The sequence below is a fragment of the Sceloporus occidentalis genome, unplaced genomic scaffold (assembly GCF_023333645.1).
Source record: "Sceloporus occidentalis isolate IW3139 unplaced genomic scaffold, rSceOcc1.0.p SCAF_6, whole genome shotgun sequence".
NCBI classification, from domain to species: Eukaryota; Metazoa; Chordata; class Lepidosauria; order Squamata; family Phrynosomatidae; genus Sceloporus; species Sceloporus occidentalis.
The window spans coordinates 72,624,128-72,648,629 of record NW_028316986.1 but is presented as its reverse complement, the minus strand read 5'-3'; the positions used below and the strand labels follow the sequence as shown (position 1 = coordinate 72,648,629).

Genomic DNA, 24,502 nt, shown 5'->3' with positions numbered 1-24,502 from the left:
GACAATGCGCCAAGTTTCATAGAAGCAGTTTTAGTTTATATGAATTTCCTTCAAAATCATTGGTCCCAGTTTTCAAAGTTCTAACAGAAATGCCAAGTAGCTTATGTCGGAGTTTATCACATGGGAGGAGTTTCTCTTAATTTTGAATGAAAAGAAAGTGGAGCCAGAACGCATTCACTTGAATTCACTAGCTCAGCGAATTTACGTGAATTCGAATTGCATTCAAACTGACTTCCCATTGTCCGAAAATAGCTTCCCATTGCCCGAAATTGCGTGTGGTAGCCTTTTCACTCAATAATGTTAAACCCCATGATTGCATTCAGATTGTCATTGGATTATGCTTCCAATTTCCCTTATCTGATAAACTCCATTGACACAGGGAGAATCACATTCAACAGCAAATTTTCTTTTGGCCACTGAACACAGAAGTTCTCTTCATTAGATAATAAGGTGACATATAATATGTCTATTACAAGATATGAAGTGTCTGTGGGGTCCCCCCCCCTTTTTTTATGCCCACCTATCACTTAACTGAGCTTAAAGCTTCATACCACTAAGGAACAGGGACTCATGAGACATTCCTCAAACATGCCACTGGATGGAGCAGAGAATCTGTTGAGCATACCCTTCCCAATATCCTGGAGAGGGGGAGCTTATTGCTGAGTAGATGCTAGGTTGGAGAAAGAAAAGAAAGTCCTGGACCACTGCTTGGATCTGGACTTTATTCCATGCCTTATGGTGAGAGGCTACTAAAGAAACAAGATGTGGTGTGGGGGTGAGTTGACTATATCCTCAATTCTTTCACAGTCCCCATAGGCATTGTTCCTTCTCCAAATGTTGTATGGGGAGGGAGTGTGAAACAATATGAGTCCCTTTCTATCTCACCACAAGACAGTGTAGAACAGAAGGAAAGAACCTTTGTCCCTCAAGATGTTTTGGACTACAACTCCTATAATCTGTTACTATTGACCATACTGACTTGGGCTAGTGGGAGATGAAGTACAAAACCCTGGGATGGCCAATTTTCCTCAGTCCACTACTTTGTTGGCAAGCTCCACAGCTGCACGCCCTAGTAGCAAAACTTTAGGTATCAAAAGCCTGACTTTGGTTTTGTTGTATTAATCTACTGGAAATCTGTTCATGCCTGTTAAAATACTGTCCTGGATGCCAAATATTAATACAGTTTAACTCCCAATTTACATCACAGAGCAGCTCTAGTGCACTTGTGTGGAAACTGATACAGTACAAGCATGGAGGTCCTTGTTCTCATCTGTCACTGCCAGGGCAATATATCACATATTCAAGATTTCTTGAGAAGCAATTCAAAGAAGAAGATGGGACAACAGAGCCACATGTCTACATCAGAGTCCCACAGAGCTTTTAACTATAACCCTCCAAGTAATTTCTTAGCAGCATTTTTTTTTTCAAGATAGAGTAAGCTTTCTGAATAACAGTCACATCTGGTGAATTAATGGCAAAGATGGTAACCCAAGCTTTACAGTGAAGGTCACAAGAGTTTATTTCCTAGATCAAATCATATTTAAATGTCCCACACAAACACCCTTCCCCAACTATTCACAGTTGGCGTCCAGGCTAAAAGCTCTAATTACCCTTCCTCCATAACATCAGATTCCACATAAAGGCTCAATGCTGACAGCATAGCACTGCAATCTTCTTGGTTCTTAGTCTCTTCCCTTCTGATGCTCCTGCATATGCAAAATGGGGCAGACTTTCATGGCAAGAAAGAGAACTACCTTGCCTCTATGGTTAAAATTCAAGATATGAATTACCCACCTAAGACATTTTAAAATTCAAAATTCAAAAGCTGTTTTAAACAATCTCTACACATTACTAAAAGAGCCTTAATAGTTTAATATTTATATTTAATATTTTGCTTCTATTTATTGCTAACACGTCAATAAAATGCACATTTATTGAGAAGACTCACTGATGTCAGGGGAACTTATTTCTATGCAAGAGGGCAATCCCTGTAATTACAGACAGCTGATAATTTGTTTGTTTTTACCCAGTAATACCACTCACTTTGAGTGAGTTGTATGGTATTTACTGGTATTATGGGTGAAGGTGCAGGTTAGTGTTTTAGTACAATGTATGCTCCTTGTATTGTGAGGTATTTTCTGACCCCAAAGACATTTCCAATGTCCCTCTCTCATTAATGTATTCTTAATTTCCCTCAAATGGAGTTATCTTACTGACGGCATGGAATAGTTTTAATTGCAATATGTTGCATTAGCTGAGAAAAAAAGTACCTGAATGGCAAAAAGCAATAGATTTGTTGCCTCATTACTGGTTTCTGCCCTGACTTTATAAACAAACTATAAATGGCAAGTATCCAAAACATGGGGGAACAACTTATAACTCTTGAGGTGCTAATGAAATAAAATGCCTACATTGTGGATTCAGTTCTGTGTAGTTTCTGCAACAAAACCTGGGAGGCTAAAATATCCCATCCTGCTACACAAGAGTTAAATTAATACAAGAAACTCTGGTCAGATCACAGAACCTACAGACAATAAATAATAACTTTAAACAATTAATAATAGCCACCTTGAACAATTAGGAGGAAGGGTGGAATATAAATCAAACAAGTTATAATAAAAATCTTATATCAATATTAAATAAAATGTATTCAATAAAAACGTATTATTGATATAAAGTACAGAAGATTGATTAACTGAGAAAAAGAAAATATATGTTTCTGTTTAAAAAAGCAAAACTTGATCCCTGATTAAAAATGAAATATGAACTTCTGTTATGGATTTATTAAGTATGGGTTCTACTAAGGGGTGGTCCTGCCATGCAAATTAGGACACCTAACTTTTCACCAATCCCCGTAGTTGCTAGTTAAGCCCCGCTCTCTGGACAAACCTTCTTGTAAAGCCTAGGACCCCCTAGAATGGGATGGGATATTGTATGAAGAAGAGTGCAATAGATAGGAGAACAGGGGGAAAATGTAACCCAGACATTACCTGTGGGCCAGGGTTCTCAGAAAGCAAAGTTTCCATTGGTATATGATGAATATTCATACATTGATGAATTTTCAAAACAAAAAATAATATGTATAGAATATGTCATATCTTTAGTGTTTTGAACGTTCATTTAGTAGAATGCATCCTATTTTATGAGGAGTACAAGTCAACTCTGTGGAAGATGCTCAAAAGGAGAATCATCTGGATTTTCAGAATTCGTTAAACCAAAAAATAGAAACAGAGAACACATGTCCTACAGCAGATAGCATTCTGTTTAATGAGGGTGATAATCCCATAACCATTAACTGTACTTTGCACCCACTGCTTATTTTGCCTAAAGCCCTCAGAATTCAAAGTTTGCAGTGAGGTTCACTAATTTCTCAAACAGCAAAAAGAAATTTGACCACTTCAACAGTTCAACAAATAAGCAAGCTTTTCTTAAAAGTTTCATCTGGGATGCTTGAAAATACCAAGGGTACTCTGGAGGGAGTCAAGCTTGATCACCAAAAGAACATCTGGAATGTGAAGTCGAAGGCTTTCATGGCCGTCATCCATAGTTTTGTGGGTTTTTCGGGCTATGCGGCCATGTTCTATAAGAGTTATTCCTGATGTTTTGCCAGCATCTGTGGCTGGCATCTTCAGAGATCTTATCTGAAGATGCCAATCACAGATGCTGGTAGGTGTGGTCAGAAGAAATGTTGGAATCTACTGGACAATCCCTGGATGCTTTGTAGCAAATTAGTAAGGGCTTTGACTTCTAGTAGTAGGGGGAAAAACATCTTTCCTCTTATAAATTAGAATGCTGAGAAGCATTTAAATTTGTTGGAGGATGGGATTAGTAATAAATCATTCTGAAACATGAGTTTGAACTCAGTTCTGGTACTGGAAATTCCTAGCCTGAGCACTTCCCTGATTGTACCCTTGATTTTTAAGGGTACCATGTTACTGCCCTCCTGAGCCACCATTCTGCATCTAAGGGGTTTAGAAAAAGAATCTAAGCAGATTCTCCAAACCTGATGTTTGCCTTCATCTGGATTAAATAACCTACATATATTTTGTACAGGCTGAAGAAGACATTTAAGAGTTAGTATCCAGTTTGTTTGTAACTGATATATGATTGTAGATAAAGCAATAAACTAGCTACTGTATATTCTCGACTACAAGCCGATCTCATGTATAAGTCCAGGGCAGGTTTTCGGGCCAAAATTATGCATTTTGCCATGACCTGTGAATAAGTCGAGGGTAAAACTTGGAGGCTCCTTCAGTGTGTGAATGTCTGCACGTAGCAAGAGGAACTCTACTTGCGGCTTTTTGCTTCAGCGTTTCAACTGTGGTTTCACTGTTGACTCCCCAGACAGCAGCAGACAGCACGGATGGCAGAGGAATTCTGTTTGTTTGTTTAACAGCAATTAATCATCCAGGATTCTTTCTGCTAGGCTCAAGAGAAAAAGGAACTCTCTCCTCACAACACAGGGGAATCTGAAAGGGCTGTTATCATATTATCATACCGTAAATAAGTTGACCTGGGATTTTGAAGTCAATTTTTGGGCATAAATTTTTAGACTTATATATGGTAAGTCAATGGGTGCGACTTACACTGGGTGAAACCTCAGAAGAGGGGTGGCACCTGATTGGACCCTCCTCCTGCTGTGAAGGAAAAGGGTGAGTGCACCTCTCTTGCCTTTGCCATGGTGATGGATTCCTCTCCAGGAGGAGTCCGCAACAGTGGAGAAGGACAAGGATGAGTACACCCCTCCCTGCCACACCACAGTGGTAGTTCCCATTTTAGGGGGAAGTTGTCACAGCAGCAAATAAGGACCCTTTCGGCCACTGCTGCCCCCCCCCGATAGCCCCCCCCCCAGTGGCCTCACACACAGTAAGTGACACCAGAGGAAGGGACGTCACTGAACTAAGCAAATTAAAAATGAGCAAAATTGAAGCCAGAACTATACTGAAATGACTGTGTGCTTTAGAAGGGAAACATAGTTTACAAAACAGTCTACCATCAGAAAAATCTGACAGAATATATCTTCCATAAAACCTTTTCTTGAGGGTTGTTTTTTTAAAAAGACATTTGTAAGAAATAAATGTAAGATGTGTCCCTGACATTTCAGTTAGTACTCTATCAAGTATCCCAAATACACTGTGATTCCAAACTTTACTTTGTAATTTTTAAAAATTAATTTGTAAATATGTCAAAACTCATAACAGAATATCAGTTTGTTTTGAGATACACACATATGCTCACACATACGAAAAGAGAAAATAAAATATAATTAAAAATAAAACAAGTACATTTTAAAAGAGGTAAAGTTTGATGGAAAACACTAACTCTCCCATTCAAAAAGCTCTGCAGGGCTCTGAAGCACACATGGAGATCTGAACAAGTTGGAATTGTCCTATTCATTTTAATTTTCTTAATGTGGAAGTGATGGATCAATTCTTGCTCATACCAAAAATATGAAGGACTGAAGGAAAATGGGGAGAGGGCAGAGATCAGGATTTTCCTGATCCCTTTATTCCAGCTTCTGGAGTGAGAATACAGGAAATCTGGGGTGTGGATGTGGGGGGATTAAACTCAACTATTTTCTCTTGAAAAATGGTACCATTTGTTGTGTACATTTAAGTCATTTTCAGATTATGGTGACCCTACGGTAAATCTATTGTGGGGTTTTCTTGGCAAGATTTGTTCAGAGGAGGTTTACAATTCCCTTCCCCTGAGGCTGAGAGCCTGTGACTTGTCCAGGGTCACGCACTGGGTTTCATGGCTGAGTTGGGAATCAAATCCTGATGTTCAGAGTCACAGACTAACACTCAAACTATGCTTTTTAATGCATGGTGTTGAAGTATTGTTTTAACTACTTCTTTAATTTTTTTTACATTATATAAAAACTATTGATGGGAAACTGCAGTTAGGTAATTACATTTACTTCATACTATAAACAGGTATAAATTTTAAACTTGAAATTGACTACAGATTTATCCCTTTTTGGTAACAGGAATACAGTCTATGTTTGAAAACAACTCTAATACTTCCCTAATTCAAGAAAAACATGAATTAAATATATGAAAGACTAAGGAAGGCTATTTCAGTCTTTGCAAATTGTAGATTCTCTAATGTCTATGGAAGCAGTAATGAAAGTTCAGAATATGATCTACATGCAACCACAGCTTCCCCTCAAGAAGTTATGATACTATATGTGATGACAATAACACTGCTGTAGTTGTCCATGGAGATTATTGCACATGACTATCCGTGATGGGATAGATGCGTGTTTAACCCATCAATGATGGATCTTACTGTATTTCTCATAGGCAGCCCGGGCTTATCCCATGGCTTTTTAAGAACTGGAAAATCCTGTTCTTGAAAAGCTACGGGATAAGCCTGCATTGCATATGGACTGCCTACAGGGGAATGCAGTAAAATCCATCATTGATCGGTTAAACACGCATCTATCTATCGTGTGCAATAATCTCCCATATTATTTATGAAGTATAACAAAATATCCAGAGATTCTGATAGCCCTTAATACTTTAGTCACTTAGGACAGAAAACATTTTCCTTCCCAGAGCATTAGAAGCAGTTAGAAAGAATAATTTCTTTGTTTCCTATTCATTCTTATGTCACTTCTGGGAAATAATTATTGTAGGCTTTATATTTTAGGTTGGTTCTAAACAATACTGACACAAGGAGAGCCAATCAGAACTAAAATTTCTTACACACTACACAGTTATAAGCCTTTCATACCACTCTGAATGCCATGAATCCATGCTACTGAACCCTGGGATTTTGAGTTTAGTAAAATACTTACAGTTCTCTGCCAGAGAGACCTAATGCCTCACCAAACTACAAATTCCAGGATTCCATAGGATGCCGCCATGACCATTAAAGTGGTATCAAACTGCTATAAACCACAAGCGTGAAAGAGAAGTAAGACATATTTAAGTAATTTCAGATATTTTAGTTTCTTCCATGTCTTCTTTCTATAAGCAATTTAATTTTGAGTGGAACTGAATCATACCTTTATATAGTGTGACCTTTGTTTACGCGGGGGATCAGTCCCGGACTCCCCCGCGTAAAACAAATACAATGCGTCCTCGCCTTACGCGGGGATCCGTTCCGGATCCCTCCCCGTAAGGCGAATTCCGCCTATGCTCGAGCCCCATTGGAAACAATGGGGTTCGTGCGCGGCGGCGTGGTGGCGCGGGTGCGCACGGGGCGCAACGGGCGTGCACGCCCATTCAATTGAATGGGACGCGCCGCCCCTTCCGCCCCGCGCGCCGCCACTTGAACGCGTATGCTCAAGGCCGCGTATGGCGCGGGCGCACTGTAATGCCTATGCTCGAGCCCCATGAAAATGAATGGGGTTCATGTATGTGGCGGCGTGGCAGTGTGCGCACTCCATTCATCCCTATGGGATGTGCCGCCCTTTCTTCCTCATGCGGCTTTCAGCCGCGTATGATGTGGGTGCACTGTACTAGCAAAATGAGTTTAAATTCAGCAAACACCAGCAGTTTACAGACCGCCCCTTTCCCCGACGGATTGGGGCCTCAGCTGCCACAGCAGCAGCCCTGAGACCCCAATCCGCCGCTTTTCCAGGCCACAGGGAAGCGGCAAATGGCCACTTCCCCGCGGCCTGGAAAGGGGTGTCCTTAGGACTTCAAGCCCCAAGGACACCCCAACAGCGGCAGGGAAAAGGGGAAAGGGGCCACTCGGCCACTTTCTCCTTTGTGTTGCTGGCGCAGCCATGTACAGGCTACGCCAGTGACACAAAACCAAGAAGGAGCTCCAAAATGAACCTCCTTCCGGTGCTGTGGAAAGGGCACCACAGGCACCTTTCTGCGGCGCCAGGACATCACGTCCGTGCCGCTCCATTTGGAGGAGGCGTGGCCGTGACATCGTAATGTATGTAACCTGTACGTACTACGGTTGGGGGTGTCTAGAAGAGACGCCCACCGGAAAGCCTAGTACGTACAGAGTACGTACTAGGATGCCCATTTGTAAAGGGCCACCCTTGCTAACAGAAGAGGAGCTCACTCGTCTGGAAGCATGTCCTATGAAGGGTGGCTTAGGGAGCTGGGAATGTTTAGCCTGATTAAAAGAAGGTTAAGAGGGGACATCATAGCCATACTTAGATATTTCAAAGAGGGAAAATTATTTTTTTCCACGGCTCCAGAGACTATGACATGGAGCAATGGATTCAAACTACAGAAGAAGAGATTTTACCAAAATCTCAATTTGACAGTGGAACACACTTCCTTGGAGTGTGGTATAGTCGCCTTCTTTGGAGGTTTTTAAACAGAGGCTGAATGGCCATCTGTTGGGGGCACTCTGATTAGTGTACCTGAATGGTAGGTGGTCTCAATAGCCCCTGTGGTCTCTTTCAACTCTATGATTCTATGGACCATTACAGACGGGCCTAAAAGTACACGCTCCGCGCGTACTAGGGTTACAAAGGAGCGTCCTTTCTGTACACTCCTAACTCTAGCACGCGTGGAGCGTGCACAAAATGGCAGTGGCCATTCCACACAGCCGCTGCCATTACATCACAACCACGGTGCCTCCAAATGATGCATCTGATGCAAATGATGTCTTTGCGCCGCGTAAGAGCACCCTTTCCGTGGCGTAAGAAGGAGCTCCGAAATGGAGCCCCTGGGGTTTGCGTCGCTGGGTGCAGCCTTTACATGGCTGCGCCCAGCGACACAGAGGAGAAAGGGTCCAAGTGGCCCCTTTCTCCTCCTCCACGCCGTCACCGGGTGTCCTTGGGGCTTGAAGCCCCAAGGACACCCCTTTCCAGGCCACGGGGAAGCGGCCTTTTGCCACTTCCCCGCGGCCTGGAAAGCGGCAGATCGGGGCCTCGGAGGCTGCCGGTCTGGCAGCTGAGGCCCCGATACAGCGGGGAAAGGGGCGGGTGCAGGCCGCCCCAAACGGGCGGTCTGTAACCCGCCTATGATTTTAATCAATTTCTTCTTCTCCTACTGCCTTTTATGCCTTGTGAAAATCTGCTCCAAATGGTAGGGAGATCCATTCAGAGGGCAGGGAAGATGCTATGGAGAGACTGCAGAAATGAAAAAAAGTTCCACGTTTCTTCCACGAGGTACGCTTTAGCAGAGCTGGATCAAAGACACTTCTGTAAATGGAAAATCTCTCCCCACTTTCAAAAGGGCATCAGTGGATAAAATACATACAGTTAGTTCTCCGTGTTTACAGATTCCACATTCATGGCATGAAAATATTCCCTCTCTTCTCTAAAAAAAACCTCCAAGAAGCAAATCTTGATTTTACCATTTTATATAAGGGATGCCATTTAATACCCCATTGTATATAATAGGACTTGAGCATCCATGGATTTTGGTATCTATGGGAGGTCTTTGATCCAAACCCCAGTGGATAGCAAGAGCCCACTGTACTACTGCTGTTACATCTTTAAAATATACATAGTGAATTTTCAGTTTTTGCAGTAAGACCCTAGGTTTACAGATACAGTAACTGGAAAGTTAAGTGGGCCCTCCATATACATAGACTTGCCATCCACGGATTTAATCATCCGCAGACACCAAGACGGGAGGGGGGGCAGCAGAGGAGGAGGAGGAGGAGGAAGGAAGAAGAGGGCAAAGGAGGCAGAAAAAAGTGAGAACAGTGATGTCATCGGGGGGGCTGCCCCTGGAGGCACTCCTTGGGGCCACACGAGTGCCGCTCCGTGCCTCGGGAGGGTCTCCAGCAGGTGATAAGTGGCCTTTTTCACAGCCTGTGTGGCACTTTCCCTGCCCGCACAGCAATTTTCCTGGCCCCAGAAGTCCCATCTGAAGGTCCCACCCACCCTGCACTGGTTCAGGATCCCCACTGGAAGCCACAGAGGAGGAGGAGGAGGAAGGAGTGGGAGGAAGCAGTAGCAGCAGCAGTGGCGGAGATCCTTTGCTGCCAGCCACCCACCAACTCGGGGAAAGAAGGGAGGGAGAGAGGATGCATCAGGTGAAGTCCCATTGTCCCCAATGGTGGCACAGCCATGCCATAATTGAAGACAATGGGACTTGAAAATCCGCAGATTTTGTTATCCGCAGGGGTCTTGAACAGATCACCCATGGATACCGAGGGTCCACTGTATTTAGTTGAAAGCCAGAGTGATGTAGTAGAGTTTGAGCACTGGACTATGAAGATTATCGCACCGGGTTCTCGGCCCAGCATGACAGGAAACGGAAACGAGTGGGGGACGGATTTTACCGCACACACCCGTCCCTCACTTGTTCCGTTCCCCCTCTCTTCCCTGCCCATTCCGTTCCAGAGGGAACGCTTTTTGAGAACTGTTCAGAACAGTTCTCAAAAATTTCCCCCTCTGGAACGGATTAAGAACGGAAGAGAGGGGGAACGGAACGAATGAGGGACAGGTGCGTGCAGTAAAATCCATCCCCCACTCGTCCCAGCTCCTTCCGTTCCGTGCTCAGAACGGAACGGAAGGAGCCAATGCGGTAAAGTTCTATGACTCCAGAGACCAGGATTTGATTCTCCACTCAGCCATCAAAATGCACCACATGACCTTGGGGAAGCACACATTCTCAGCCCCAGAAAAGCCCATGATAGTTTCGCCTTAGGGCTGCTGTAAATCGGAAAGGACATGAAGGCACACAACTAGAACATTTTAGTATATTCCAATTTTTCCAAGGTTTTTCCCAAGGCACTGAAAGATTTGGGACTGAAACTGATTCAAGTGCTCTGTTTCTTTTTATTTCTCTGACTTCCATGTGTGTATCAGAATGCCCAAAATGGTATCAGTAATGCACATTAGGCAAAGGCTAACATGTTTAGTATGTGCAGCATTTATGTGCAATTGATTATATATTTGTACATATTGACAGGTTTCTGTGTGTGTGAAATGCTTAGGTCTACACACAACCGATTGTCCTAACTACAGTAAACCACCCAAAGGGAAGCTATTTTTACCATACATCTAAGGAGTCACAGACAGAATAGGAAACTGGTGAGGAAACACAACCTCCAAATGGTCTACAAACTGGCCAAGAAAATCCAGCAAATGCTGCGCTCAGCAAAGAATAGGAGAGACCCTCTCATGGCTGCAAAACTTTACCGCATACTGTGCAGCTGTGGACAACTCTACATAGGGACCACCAAATGCAGTGTTTAAACATGAATCAAGGAACACGAAAGACACTGCAGACTGGGTCAGCCAGAAAAATCAGCAGTAGAAGAACACGTTATAAATCATCCTGGGCATAAAATACCATACACTGAAATTCTGGACCATGCCAACAACTATCAGGTCAGAATGCACAGGGAAGCCATTGAAATTCATAAACACCTGGACAACCTTCAACAGGAAAGAAAAAACCCTAAAAGTAAACAAAGTTTGGCTACCAGGCCTGAAAAACACAAAAATCAAGACCCAGCAAATGCAAATGAAAACCACCCAGGGTGAGGGGGGTTTCCCAAAAGACAATGGATCATTAATTAAATAGACAGCCTGAGACCTTGGTATTCAACAACAGAACAATACACTGATTTACATGTAAATCACTTCCTCTCAACTAACAGCACATATACCCTACTCTCTTCCATGCCAGCATTCTCTGAAAATGCCATTTAAACTGGCCTGCCTCTATCCTACAGAATCCTGGGATTTGTAGTTTTGTGAGACATCAGCAACCTCTGGCAGAGAAGACTAAACATCTTGTAAAACTACAGGTTCCAGAATTCCACAGGACAGTGTATATACACCCATAATCTGACAACAAACCAAAAGAACTAAAAGGTATCTAACTGCTTAATTGCTTTTCTAATAATAATAATAATAAAATAATAAATTTAATTTTATACCGCCCTGTGGAGAACCAATCTGGGCGGTTTACAACATTAAAATAACATACAGCATAAAAACAATATATTTCCCTCACCCCTTAAAAAGTTATTAAACTGCATATCTAAATTAAAACCACAATAACTAGTTAGAACAACAATAAATTAAACAAAATAATACCAACCGATAAACCACTGCAACTTCAGTTCTAAAGAAAAGAAAAGAGGGCTTTGGAGACATTACTGAGGAGGGGGGAGATCCTGAGATCTACTATGTCTTGCTTATTTTGTGCACCCACTGTCCAGCTGGTATTTACTTTATGTAGTTTTCAGAAATGCTTATATATATTTTTTGTATTGTTTCTATTTTAAGTTGCAATTCAATTGGTTGTTCTACTCATAGTATTGTTTAATGTTATTTCTTATTCACAATCAGCAAGTTTTGTCTGTTCATTGCTTACTTAATACCTTAATATATTCCCAAATTATTTACTAATTGCAATCCTCTGTTGTTGTTTTTTAAAAGAACTTCTGTTTGTTGGCAGTTTTGACTGCTGCTCTTCTGTGTTATTTGTCTTTTATATTCTAACATAATTACCAACAATTTCTCCATGTGACCTTGTTTCATTTAACCGATAATGCATTTTTACATATAATTGATATGAGAGTTGGCTAGTAATTTTTTTAACAAATATTTCCTTTTATCTCAGTTCACACATCAACTGTTTACATTTATAATCTATAACCAATGTACCTGCAAAATATTATCAATCCAACGATTTACTTGAATTGAAAGCACAACTTTGTATGAATTGATACTAAGGATTTTTTGTTTTACAGAAGCAATGAAAAATGTCATACAAACATAAAATCAGATCCTACATTTATAGCAGTCTAATTTAACAGGCAACCTAGAAATACTATATTTCAAATTATGGCATACCACCGAATAAACCACAAAAAAATGATAATTGTACCGATGCAAAATAGTTTTTAAAAATGAATTCATACCAGCCTATCCCACAACACTGATGGACCATATGGATAAAAATGGCTGCCCAGAGATCTTCATAAGGACTAATGTCAAAATGGTATCTGTTATAAGAGAAACATACAGTTAGGAGAACTAAAGACAGAAGGCTGTCATTCATGCTTTACACTTCATAAACACGTTTTTAAAATAGGAATATCAGACCATTCCAAATAAAGCACTAATTATATTTTATTCAAATAATCAGTCTTATATTTTATTTTTAAAGTGCCCAATAGCTTAATCATTCTCTAGATGGCTAATTACCAAACAAATAAAAAACCAAGTTAATAACACCACACTAAAAGAGCAAAAGTTAACATAGCCGAAAGGAAAATCAGTAGCAAGGGATACAACAGTGGAACATATGGTAAAATCAGTCAAAACCACCAAAAGAATGAAAGAAAAAATCAGAACAATGTGGAGTGCTAAAAGCACTAAGCTAAAAGAAGGTCTTCAGGAACCATAAGGAGGCATGCTAACTCCAGGCCTCTTACACAGTATAGTTACTGATTAGGGTAGAATGGTCTGTTTCCAACTTTGGGGCTTGCTTGAAGTAGTGTGAGATCCCTGAAGTGGACTAAACTAGTTGTATGAATCACTTTGCACCACTGGGGGGGGGGGGAGCAGTGCCAGTGGTTTTTACTTTTCAAAGACAGACAAAGCCTTTCCTTTGCAAGCTTTTGCCCCCAAACCCTACAAATGATGCCCAAACAGCCATCCTCAGTTTTCTATCTGCAAATAAAGTAGGTGTAGTCATCTTTACTCAAGCTTAATAGGAGAAAGAATTTATGAGAACTATGACAGATGGATTAAGAGATACTCCCTACACAATGACACTTGGCCCTGAGCAGTACTGATAAACAGCTTTGAGCAATTGAAATTTCTTATTTTGTTTACGCTGTCATCTTCTCCTAGCAACCATCTGTTTTGTTTTAATTGTTTTGCTCTCCCACCTCATGTACTAATGTCCCACCTGATGTAATAATGTCCTTGTCATAAAGAAGGTGCTCACAGAAAAATAGCCACCATATCTAAAATTTCAGGTTTGTATCTCCTTTATAACCAGATAAAAACTTGCATGGTTAGGCATACTGAATATATTTGTTTTACACTTTGGTTTTCCTTTTAGTATTATACTTTTATTATTATACTTTATTTATATAGTGCTGTAGAGGGGTGGATAAATGCACGAGAGCCAGGGACCAAATCTCCCCACCTTCTCATAGGCTACTTTTCACCTCGAACAAGCAACTCATTTAGTACAGCCTTCTAACCTTCTATGTAGCATTTTTAGGAGCCTGGAGGAACTGCTGCAGGAAGCAGGGGGCAGAAAAATGGTCTTCATTCAGTCCCATTAGGTAGGGTTAATTCAGGATATAGCCCAATTTATGTAAGTTGCCCAAAGAAATGTATCAGTGAAATGTAAAATATTTTTCATGGAGAAAGTCCCTCAACTTGTGCAATTATCTACTAGTCGTGTAGAACAGAACTTTGAAGAGACTTGTCTTATATTACTTACAACAAGGAAAACTTGAACAAAATTATTCACAAGCAATAACAACAACTGCTGCTACTACTACTACTACTCGAGATTTTGAAAAACTTCAGATTGTAAGATACCACAGGTAAGTCTCCAGAAACTTTATAATGTTTAATTACAGTAATGGCAAGCAGTGGCATTGTTGATTATAATTAGTTGAATTCTTGTTTATGACAAATTTGTGCACTGCCTGAGAGGTAACAAACATCATGAAATGGAAGAATACAATACAATCATTTTAAATTGTATTTTATCTTGTTATCCAAAGTTATATTCATAATAATAGGTTGAGGGTCAGAATGATAGAGCTACTCATTGTTTTGTTATTAAGTGTTCCTGAATCATAGTTGTATGCAACAGGTGTTTTATTTTCCCATCACTGAACCCTGTAAAATACTTAGGTGGGTTGGAAACACAGTACTGCATGGCAGATATGTTACAGTTGAAAATAATTGCTTTATTTATACAAATGATTAATCTCTCACGGCTGCCATGACAACGATGGGATTGTCCCAGACCATTTCAGAGCCTATACATATATCAGGTCATACACTGGATTTGGTGTTCTCTGATGACTAAACTGTGACATGTAGTAAGAGAGTTATCAGCAGTTTCTCTCTCGCTAACTCCCTGGTGAGAGAGACTTAGCAGAGATTTTTAGACTTTGCAAGAGTGAAGGATAAGTTCAACTGGGACCAACAGGGAGTTCCTCTAAATGCAAATAGTTCCAAAGAAGATAGTGCTTCAAGATATCAGTAAGGGAAGAAAACTTTAAATTCCCTGTCTGGGCCTACTTGTTGATTTGCTAATCTAATGCATTTTAAAAAAAAAATCATCACATTCAGTTCAAAAATGTATTTACTAGCATGTCCACTTTAACCTTTTGAACAGCTACAACTGTCACATTAGAAAGTGTGGGCCCCATGCAGGGAGAAAGGCTGAATACAAATTAAATAAAGTGTAATCTACTTTTATGTTCAAAAATTACATTTAAAAACTTACAATTCAATTTCTTTGCAGAGATGTGGTGGGAGTTTACAGTCCATGAGGTTTTGCCATTCTTCTGCTGTACATACACTATGATAAGAAAGCTTCTCCATAGTTACACGATAAATGCACTCTGAATGGCGAATTCTGTGGTACATCTAAAATAAAATATGATGCTTTTATAAGTGATAAATATATCAAACATAGCTAAAATATATTTTAACTCCCCCCTGTTAAATCTTTTATTTATACTAAACATTTGTGCATCCTAACTCACATTACTTAAGCCGTCTTTTTGAGGGCTAAATGGAAATAATTTAAAAGAGATAATAAATTGATGTAGTGATCATGAATGGAAGGCCTTTGTAAAATTTTAAGCAATGTAACTGAAACTTTGATCCCAAAAATCAGCATAGTCTTTGTTCTTTTAACTATCAAATCAGTACAACTGTGTTCACTAAACAAAAGCATTAATATTAATAACATGTTTTATAAAATGAATTGATTTCATTCTGGTGAAGTTGGCTGTTTCTATGAAATAAAACTTACATTAGCACAGTGTAAGGCTAAAGCACAAAAGACTGCAAACATTTTAAAGTTGTTCTCATCAGTTTTAGAGAAGGCACTTCCACTTAGTTTGTTCACCATCTGCACAACGCCTATTACAGTTCCTCGGCTCACAATAGGCATGCATAAAATGTTCCTTGTGGTGTATCCTGTGTAGAGATCTACTTCTCTAGACATTTAATGAGGAGGGGGAAAAGAAAAGGAAAAAAATTAATAGACTTTCATTTCAAAGATTCATACATTCACTTTTTTATGTGAAAGATCTAATAACACTGGGCATGATGGCCCTTGAAAAGAACCAGCGTGATATAGTGGTTTGAATGATGGCCTATGACTCTGGGAGACCAGGGTTCAAATCTCCACTCAGCCATAGAAACCCTCTTAGTGACTTTGGCCAAGTCAAATTCTCTCAGTCTCAGAGGAAGGCAAAGGCAAATCCCATCTGAACAAATCTGCCAAGAAAACCTCATGATAGAGTTTCCATAAGTCAGAAATGACTTGAAGGCACAGAATGCATATGATGACTGTCAGAAGATGCTAATGTTTAAGTAGAGAAAGCATGGTCACATAAACAGGAAATCCAATGGAGCTCTATGATGGAATCCTATGGATCTGCAGGGGACTCCCTAAGACTTCCTCTTCCCTCTTATGATGAATAGGTGGGATGAAAATTTCACCTTGCTTTTAGATACAAGAGCATCTGAAGGTCAGAAACTGTTTCTCTGGAATCATTATAAGAGCATGCAACCCTTTGAAATTTGATTTGGATCAGAAGATTTAAAAAAAAAAACTAAATCAGTGCTTGTGTGTTTGTTTTGAAGCACAACAAAACACAGGTCTAATTAGGCCCAAGTAAGGCAATGAACTGTGGTCAAGAGAACAGTATAAATCTATAGACCTACTGTGGAGGGATGTAATGTTTCACTAAATTTCTTCTCAAAGAAACAGCTAGTAATTTTACCATTTTAATACCTACTGCAAGAAAGTTTGTAAACTAGTTTTGAGGACAATTCACAATTCAAGACTTTTGCTATGCAAAATGAGGACTTGGTTGTTCTTCACAGAAAATAGTATTTTCCGCACATAATATTCTTGCATATAAATATTATTTTATGTGATGAATACTTCTCCCGACCTACTGGTCCTGGGAGAAGGCTTTGCTGGTGTCTCATTGGAGAGACCAGAAATTTAAATAAAAATGGCACACTTCTGTGGCTGTTAGCAGGGAGTGGGCAGGGCTTAGCCTGCTTGAGGCTCTCCTGCCTGATCTCCCAGTCACTTGCCTTGATCACTGGCCCACCCTCCCACCTCGACAACAGTGTGAGATTCATTCTGGTTGCTTCGAGGCTGGATAGGAATTTTTGCCCTTGTTTTTCCAAGGGTTTTTGCCTATCCTACACTGTTAATTGGGGAATTAGACAATTGGCTTAGGGTGTGGTCATAAACAGGCTTCATGGGATGGGGGGGGGGGAGATAGACGTTTCGGTGAACACCTCAGCACCCTCCTAAAGGGTGAAGGTGGGTCTCTGGAACTGAGGTTTACGCCTTGAGACTAAACACGAAAGGAAAGAGATTTGCCTTGGGGCTGGCCTGAGATTTAAACTGTCACTTAAGTCTTGAGAGTTAAGTGGGGAAGTCTTGGGTTGGCCTTCCGGATGAGGGCCGACCGGGGAGCAACCCAAATTATGGCTTGCCCTTGGGGCTCAGGTGTTTTCGCCCTTTTGGAAGCTGGGGAATTGGTCTTGGAGCAGACCATCCACCAGCTGGTCCTGCACAAGGTTCTCCCCCCTGGGCTTGCAGTCCTCAAAGAAATAAAATTAAATAAGTTGAGTTTTAATAAAGTTGTCCATTTTACAACCCAGTTCTTTGTGTCTGGTCTCGTTATTCAATGAGTTGGTCAGCAAAATGCTGTTTCCTGTATAGAAATTGTTGTTTCTTATGCAATTTCCCCATGGAAATTTTTTGTGCAAAATACATCCCCAATTACAGCATTTTATGTGCACGAAACAGCTTTTTGTATGCACAAAAATAACATTCTGGCATATAAACATAATTCTCTGTGCAGAAAATGCTATTTCCTGCAGAGAAAATGTTTTCTGTGCAAAATAACCACACGTGAATTTTGCACTGAATGAATCTCAAAACTGCAAAGATCCTTATCAGTCCAGGAGTCTTCTCCTCAGTTTTTTTCACATTCTAAAAACATATTTTGACACTTTTAAAATATTTCCATATATTCTTTTCATTCCTACTATGATATGGTGAAGGGGGAAAGTTGATTAGAGAGAGTGGGAGAGAGGGAGGGAGAGAGAGGGAATGAGTATGAGAATGAGTGAGGGGGAGGGAGGGAGAAAGAGAGAGATTTTAGAACTAATAGTGTGCATTTCTTTGGGAACTCAAACCTGACACAACAAAATAATTAACTTGGTAGATTTGATTTGGGAGGGCCCTATCCTTTTAAAGCAGTTGTTCTTGGCCTTTTGACATGCTCTAGAAAGAGGTGCCATTCCTAAATTAAGAAATAATCTCCAAGAGTATCAAGACAACTCGCCTTTGCCATTGTAATTTGTATTTAAAGTAAACTGTATTGAAAAGCCATAAATGCAAATCCAAATTCTAAATTTGCTTTAGAAGAACACAGTGCTAGTTGTGTTGCATTCATATATGATGAGCTTACTTAATTTCATACCTGTTAAAACGTGGATCAGCATAGGCATCAGGAATGTTGAGGACTTCACCTGTTCTTGCTACCTGACCAGCTATTCCTTTTTCAATAGAAAACCTGCATATGACATAAAGAGATGCACATATGTTTACATAATATGCTTAGAAGGAAGTGCATTTGAAGCTGGTAGCATGAGCTCTCACAGACTTGAGTCTATTTCCTCTGCATGCATCTGAGAAAGTACACTTTCAGTCTCAAAAGTGCGACAAGACTGATTATCAGAAATAATCCATTGTGAAGTCGAAGGCTTTCATGGCCGGCATCCATGGTTTTGTGGGTTTTTCGGGTTATGTGGCCATGTTCTAGAAGATTTTCTTCCTGATGTTTCGCCAGCATCTGTGGCTGGCATCTTCAGAGAATTCTCTGAACATGCCAGCCACAGATGCTGGCGAAACGTCAGGAAGAAAATCTTCTAGAACATGGCCACATAGCCCAAAAAAAAAAAAAAAAAAAAAAACACCCCAGAAATAATCCAGTCTTAGATCAGTTTAACTACCCTGGCTCAATGCTAAGAAATTCTGGGGACTGTAGTATTGTAAGACATTTACCCTTCTCTGTCAGAGAGCTCTGGTGCCACAATAAAGTACAATTCCTAGGATTCCCTAGCACTGAGCCAGGGCAGTTAAAGTGGTCTCAAACTGGATTATTTCTGCAATGTGTTTTGGACCTAAGAGAATTACACTGAAAGCTTTTGATGGTGTCACTTTCCACTTTTTGTGCTGGAGTCTAGAAGAGATCCAGCATCTACAAAAGTGGCCTTGGAAGGCTGTGTTCAATTTGTAGGATGAATTATATCAACTCTACAGATTTCCACAAAGGAAGATCCATGAAAAGCATGCTAGATATCAATCATGATAAATGGAATATGCCAGGATGACCTATTTCCAGGATACCCTAATTAGAATGATCAAAGTTGTCCTTTTCCAAGATCCAGGGGGTGGAAGAAGACAAGCAGGTTCTCATGTTGCCTATAAGGCTTTGAATTCTAGATAATAACTTGAGGACCCAGGAGATGCCCAGATTATTTTTCCCATTCCTTAGGTTTGGATGCTGTAAGGAGAAGCAAGTTTTTAAAAAAGAACCCAACATTTCCCATTTCTGAGGCCATTTGAACTGACCTCAGGAATGAAGTATAGGACCAACTAGAAGATAATACAGAGCACCTATCTGTTGAGTCTCTGAGTTGATGTTACAGCCACCAGGGAAAAAAGGAGTGATGATATTCTGAGTAGCATCATCTAGGAATTCAATGGGAGACTGATGTAGCACCCACAGACTCACATTAAGGAGGCATGGAAGCCTTAGAGTAATTGAACCACTCCGCATTATATAACTACTCCCCAGCCTCATCATCTGAAACCCACATCCCAATGGGAACACAAACTGGAACTTCTGGAAAGGAACAGAGGAGTCTTTTGGAACAAGGTGGAGAAGGGAGGAGGCTTAATTTTTTTAAAAAAAAGAAAAACATTTTTCCTTCCTTGGGTTAGATAGCCCTAGAGGGATAATGGCATTTCTTCATCTAAGAAAACAAACTGAGACATGTTTTGAGATTTCTATTTATTGGTTACAAATTTACTTTTCTTCATGTCCCAAGTATAGGGTTAAGATGAAGAGCACAGTAATTGTGATCCTTTCCATGAATATTGGGATAATTCTTGTGATCAAAACAGTAGCTGTGATGCAGTATTTGCTTATACTTAAGAGGCTCTCAAAATATTTCTGATTAAGAATTTACCACCCTTGTTTCACTGACTAAGCCTTGTAAGTATTCATTTATTGCTACACTTAGGGTGGATCAGTGACATCTAACTGAAATACACCCTTATCTCATGCCTTATTGTTATTAACAAACAAGATATTTGAAAAGTGAGTGAAGTCATAGAGTCACAGAGTTGGAAGAGACCACAAGGTCCACTCAGTCCAACCCCCTGCCATGCAGGAAATCACAATCAAATCACCCCTGATAGATGGCCATCCAGCCTCTATTTAAAAACCTCCAAAGAAGGAGACTCCACTACGCTCTGAGGGAGAGTGTTCCATTGTCAAACAGCTTTGTGTATATGTTGATGGGGGTGGAAAGAAAAGAGAAATGCAAATCAGTGACAAAACAGAATCGAAGATGAAATCCTATGCTTCGGGACAGCCTTTCCCAAACTGATAGTTCCTAGACAAGCCAAACTTCCACCATTCCTATGTAACAACCATATTGTGTGTTTTGTAGTTATTGTAAGGGAAAATTTTTAAGTTAGAGGCAGAGAAGTTTAAAAGAACAAAAGGGGCCCTTTTGAAGGAGCCAACAGAAAAATGTGCTCCTTTGAGGACAACAGTGACAACTTCCATGCTTTTCTCTGTAAATCACATGGCATGCCCAACCTACCTTTTAATTAATAAGTTAATAATGACTAAACAATTTCAGTTATTACTGTTGATGGTAACAAATTAATTTTCAAACTCAGTGTTCCAAGTTCTGAGATAGGTGTGTGTGTATGTGTGTTTCAAAGACAGACACAGACAGACAGACAGACAGACAGGAAAACTAAAAGAAAAGTGTGAAAGAAAATTGATCTTCAAACCTGTCCCACCTCTGCCCTAAAGTAATAAGATCCAGGAAACAAAATAAACATGAATTGGGCTGAGTTTCAATCTAAGATAAGTAAATATTAAAATCAAATGAAAAAGAGAAGAAAAATTAAAACAATTTGCTTAGTGATAGCTTCCACCATTTCCAAAGACTGCTACAGAGGCAGGCAGATGTAATATATTCAAGTCACAAACTCCACCACCACCTCTGATTGAGTCTGCACCACTAATTTCCCGTCAAGAAAGACATAGGTTGTAACAGTAACAGATGGATCTTGTCAGACAGCCCAGTGGCCAGCAATAGGCAGCCCGTAGCCAAATCAGGGTTATCCTGCAGCTTTTCAAGAACAAGATTTTCCCATTCTTGAAAAGCTGCAGAAGCCCGGCTGCCTACTGCTCGGCCACAGGGATGTCTGATAAGATCCGTCTGTTACGGTTACAGCCCATGTCTATCCCAGTGGGAATTGGCAGTGAGATAATCTCCTGAGTCACACTCCTGCAGGCCAATAGTTTTCTGACAAGTTAGAGAAAAATTTGATAAGCAAGGAAGGCCATGGATTATATTGGGAATGGTGCTCTACAACTGTCATTCTGAACTGACCATATGATTTGGTTTGAAAATGACTTTTTACCATCAAATGTTAATATTTGACAAACCAGAAGCTACAACTTACTATAACGCTCACATTTTTACCTACCTTGGAGCAATACAGAGCTTTTCAGCACATGATCTCCCAAAGGACTGCCTCCAGAAGATGGAATTTCTGGGAGTGACATTACAGCTTCAGACTGTAGTTGTGTTGGCATTGCAATGATCATTTCCAGAAGAACTAACTTCTGGAGTTGCAGACCCTGGTGAGAATGATATTACATGTGACAAAAGTTGTCACAGGGCCTATGATAGCATTTGGGTAATGATACTGGCATGCAAAGGGATAGCCCACTATCTATTTTACCTTATTTCTTTGGTCTTCTTGAAGACAGGTTTCCCTTCTTGTTCCTCCCCAATATCAAATAGGTCCGAATATAACTCATTGTTCTTCTCATCTACCTGGAAGAGTGCACAGCGATCTGCATTCACCAGGTTTTTTGCATATATCTACATAAAGAGAATAAAGCTACAGTTAATTAAAGCATGCTTAAGAGAAACTGTAATGTTTCATAAACCAAACTGACAAGTAGGTGTCAATAAGCATTCTAAACAGAGGATGTCATCTAATTAATTAGGCACAAATACAGAAATCCTAGACTTATTTCTGTCCTTCCTGAGGGATGGATTACAGAAAGTTTTAGGTTACATCCCTTCCTCTGGGACCCCTTGATCTTCAGGCATGCATCCCACCAAAAAAAACAAAACCCCAAAACCCCACACACTCAATTCCAGTAAGAAAAACAAAAACAAATCAACAATTTGATGAGGCCTCTGTGTATGTGTGTGTGAAACAGAGAGAGAGATAGAGAGAAGAGGGGAAGACAGACAGACAGACGAGAGAGTCAGCTAGATAACTATCCATATGTATGGTCCTCTCTGAAGATCTGAGTGAATGAAAGTGGCGTCTTGGCTAAGACTGACTGGATCTCTGTTTCCTTTGAGTACATTTTTCCATAGAGTGTGTACTTCTCTCTAGAGACACTGCAGGAGGAATGGGAAAAACAGATGTTAATAATGCCTCCTACAATATTTAACAGAAATCCTTTCTCTCTGCTTGGTAATAATATTTGCTCTGGAGAGGTCCGATCAGGACTGTCCATTGTTACATTGATTTTGATTCAGGGGACAAAGCTGTACTGGATTCTTCCACTTTCTATTTCTAGAGGAGGAGAATACTTGCCAGGCCTCCAACATCCTCTCTGTACCTCTGATTGGTTTCTTAGCTATTTTTATGACATTTTTCTGCAATGAAGCCATGGTTCTCAATTGGCCAGTCTGAACTAGCTGGGTGAGTGAGGTTAGGCAGAAAGTTGCCATGCTGAATATGCTTCCTCCTCATTCCACTTAACTTATGCGGAATTTGGAAATGCTTTTGCAACTATAATCTGAATATTCTGCATGGAACTTGCTTCCAAGTTTGTCAAAAGGATAATATTATGTGAAGTTGGGGTAAATCTTCTGTTCTTCAGAGGAATAACTCTGGAATCCAAGCAGGGAGACTCATTTGTTTTTGTTTTGGATGCAGGTGCATTCTAATATTATCTAGTTCTTCTTTCTCTATTACTTGCTCCCTATTTTCTTCCTGCCATTTCTTTTTGGTGACATGGCTTCCATGAACAAAGACATGAGAGCTTTGCAGAGGCCTGTCATCCCATGATGAGGCAGAAAGATGTCTAGAGAGAAAAGAGGTTTCTGTTCACTCATTATTTTCACATGATGAAAAAAAATACACAAGGTGGAAAGCTCCTGAGAGCAATCAACCTCCATCCCCATTTTTATTACTGTCTTACATGAGTCTAAAGCAAAGATCCTTTGCTATCTGTGGAAAGCAATCCACTTGTCACAGCTCTAGTTTTCTGACTCATGTGGTCAGGCTCACAGATAATAGGGTTCTCCCTTTTCAGAAACATTATGCTCCATGCATAGAGGAATGATAAAAATGGATGTGGACAGAAAACAAGACAAGAGAGTTCCCTTTCTACCATGTTGATTCAGGATACGAAAATAACAATGGAATAGCCGTAGTCTGCCTTTCTGACCCTGACAGGAGGGTATCCTTCATTCTTGCTGTGGATTAACTGGATCCACATATTTCATTGATATGTTTTTCCTCTCTTGGGAAGAGCAATTTTAACTTAAGGAAGGCGTATTTTGCTTCTGGAATACAGCGCGCCCGTGCCATACGCGGGCGCGCCATACGCGGCCTTGAGCATATGCGCTCAAGCCGCGGGGCGCGCGCGGGGCGGAGCGTCCCATTCAATTGATTGGGCGCGCGCGCCTGTTGCACCCTGCGCGCTCCCGCGCTCCCGCGCCACCGCGCACGAGCCCCATTGTTTCCAATGGGGCTCGAGCATAGGCGGAATTCGCCTTACGCGGCGGGATCCGTTCCGGATCCCCCGCGTAAGGCGAGGACAGACTGTATTTTAATATGCAGGAAACTGACGACATATGGGTTACTCCTAAGGAGTCAAGAGACATAGGCCCGTTATAAACGGGCCTAAAAGTGCGCACTCTGCGCGTGCTAGGTTTAGAAAGGGGCGTCCTTTCCGGAGCCTCCAACCCTAGCACGTGCGGAGCGCGCACAAAATGGCGGCAGCCGTTCCACATGGCTGCCGC

At 40.8% G+C, this 24,502-nt stretch overlaps 1 protein-coding gene across 9 annotated transcripts in view; it reads right to left on the bottom strand.

Annotated features, from left to right (window-relative positions):
• PDE10A (phosphodiesterase 10A) overlaps window positions 1-24,502 on the bottom strand; it is a 378,653-nt gene that overhangs the window by 26,631 nt on the left and 327,520 nt on the right. For 7 of the 9 annotated variants that reach the window (XM_089530056.1, XM_089530059.1, XM_089530058.1 and 4 more), the window contains 6 exons: window positions 22,191-22,333; window positions 18,616-18,708; window positions 15,909-16,095; window positions 15,375-15,517; window positions 12,811-12,894; window positions 1,611-1,706 (listed from right to left, as the gene is read on the bottom strand). In XM_089530056.1, the coding sequence (XP_089386182.1) occupies window positions 1,611-1,706; window positions 12,811-12,894; window positions 15,375-15,517; window positions 15,909-16,095; window positions 18,616-18,708; window positions 22,191-22,333 (746 nt within the window). The remainder of the gene's footprint in view (window positions 1-1,610; window positions 1,707-12,810; window positions 12,895-15,374; window positions 15,518-15,908; window positions 16,096-18,615; window positions 18,709-22,190; window positions 22,334-24,502) is intronic. The other 2 variants (XM_089530053.1, XM_089530055.1) reach the window with 1 other exon arrangement.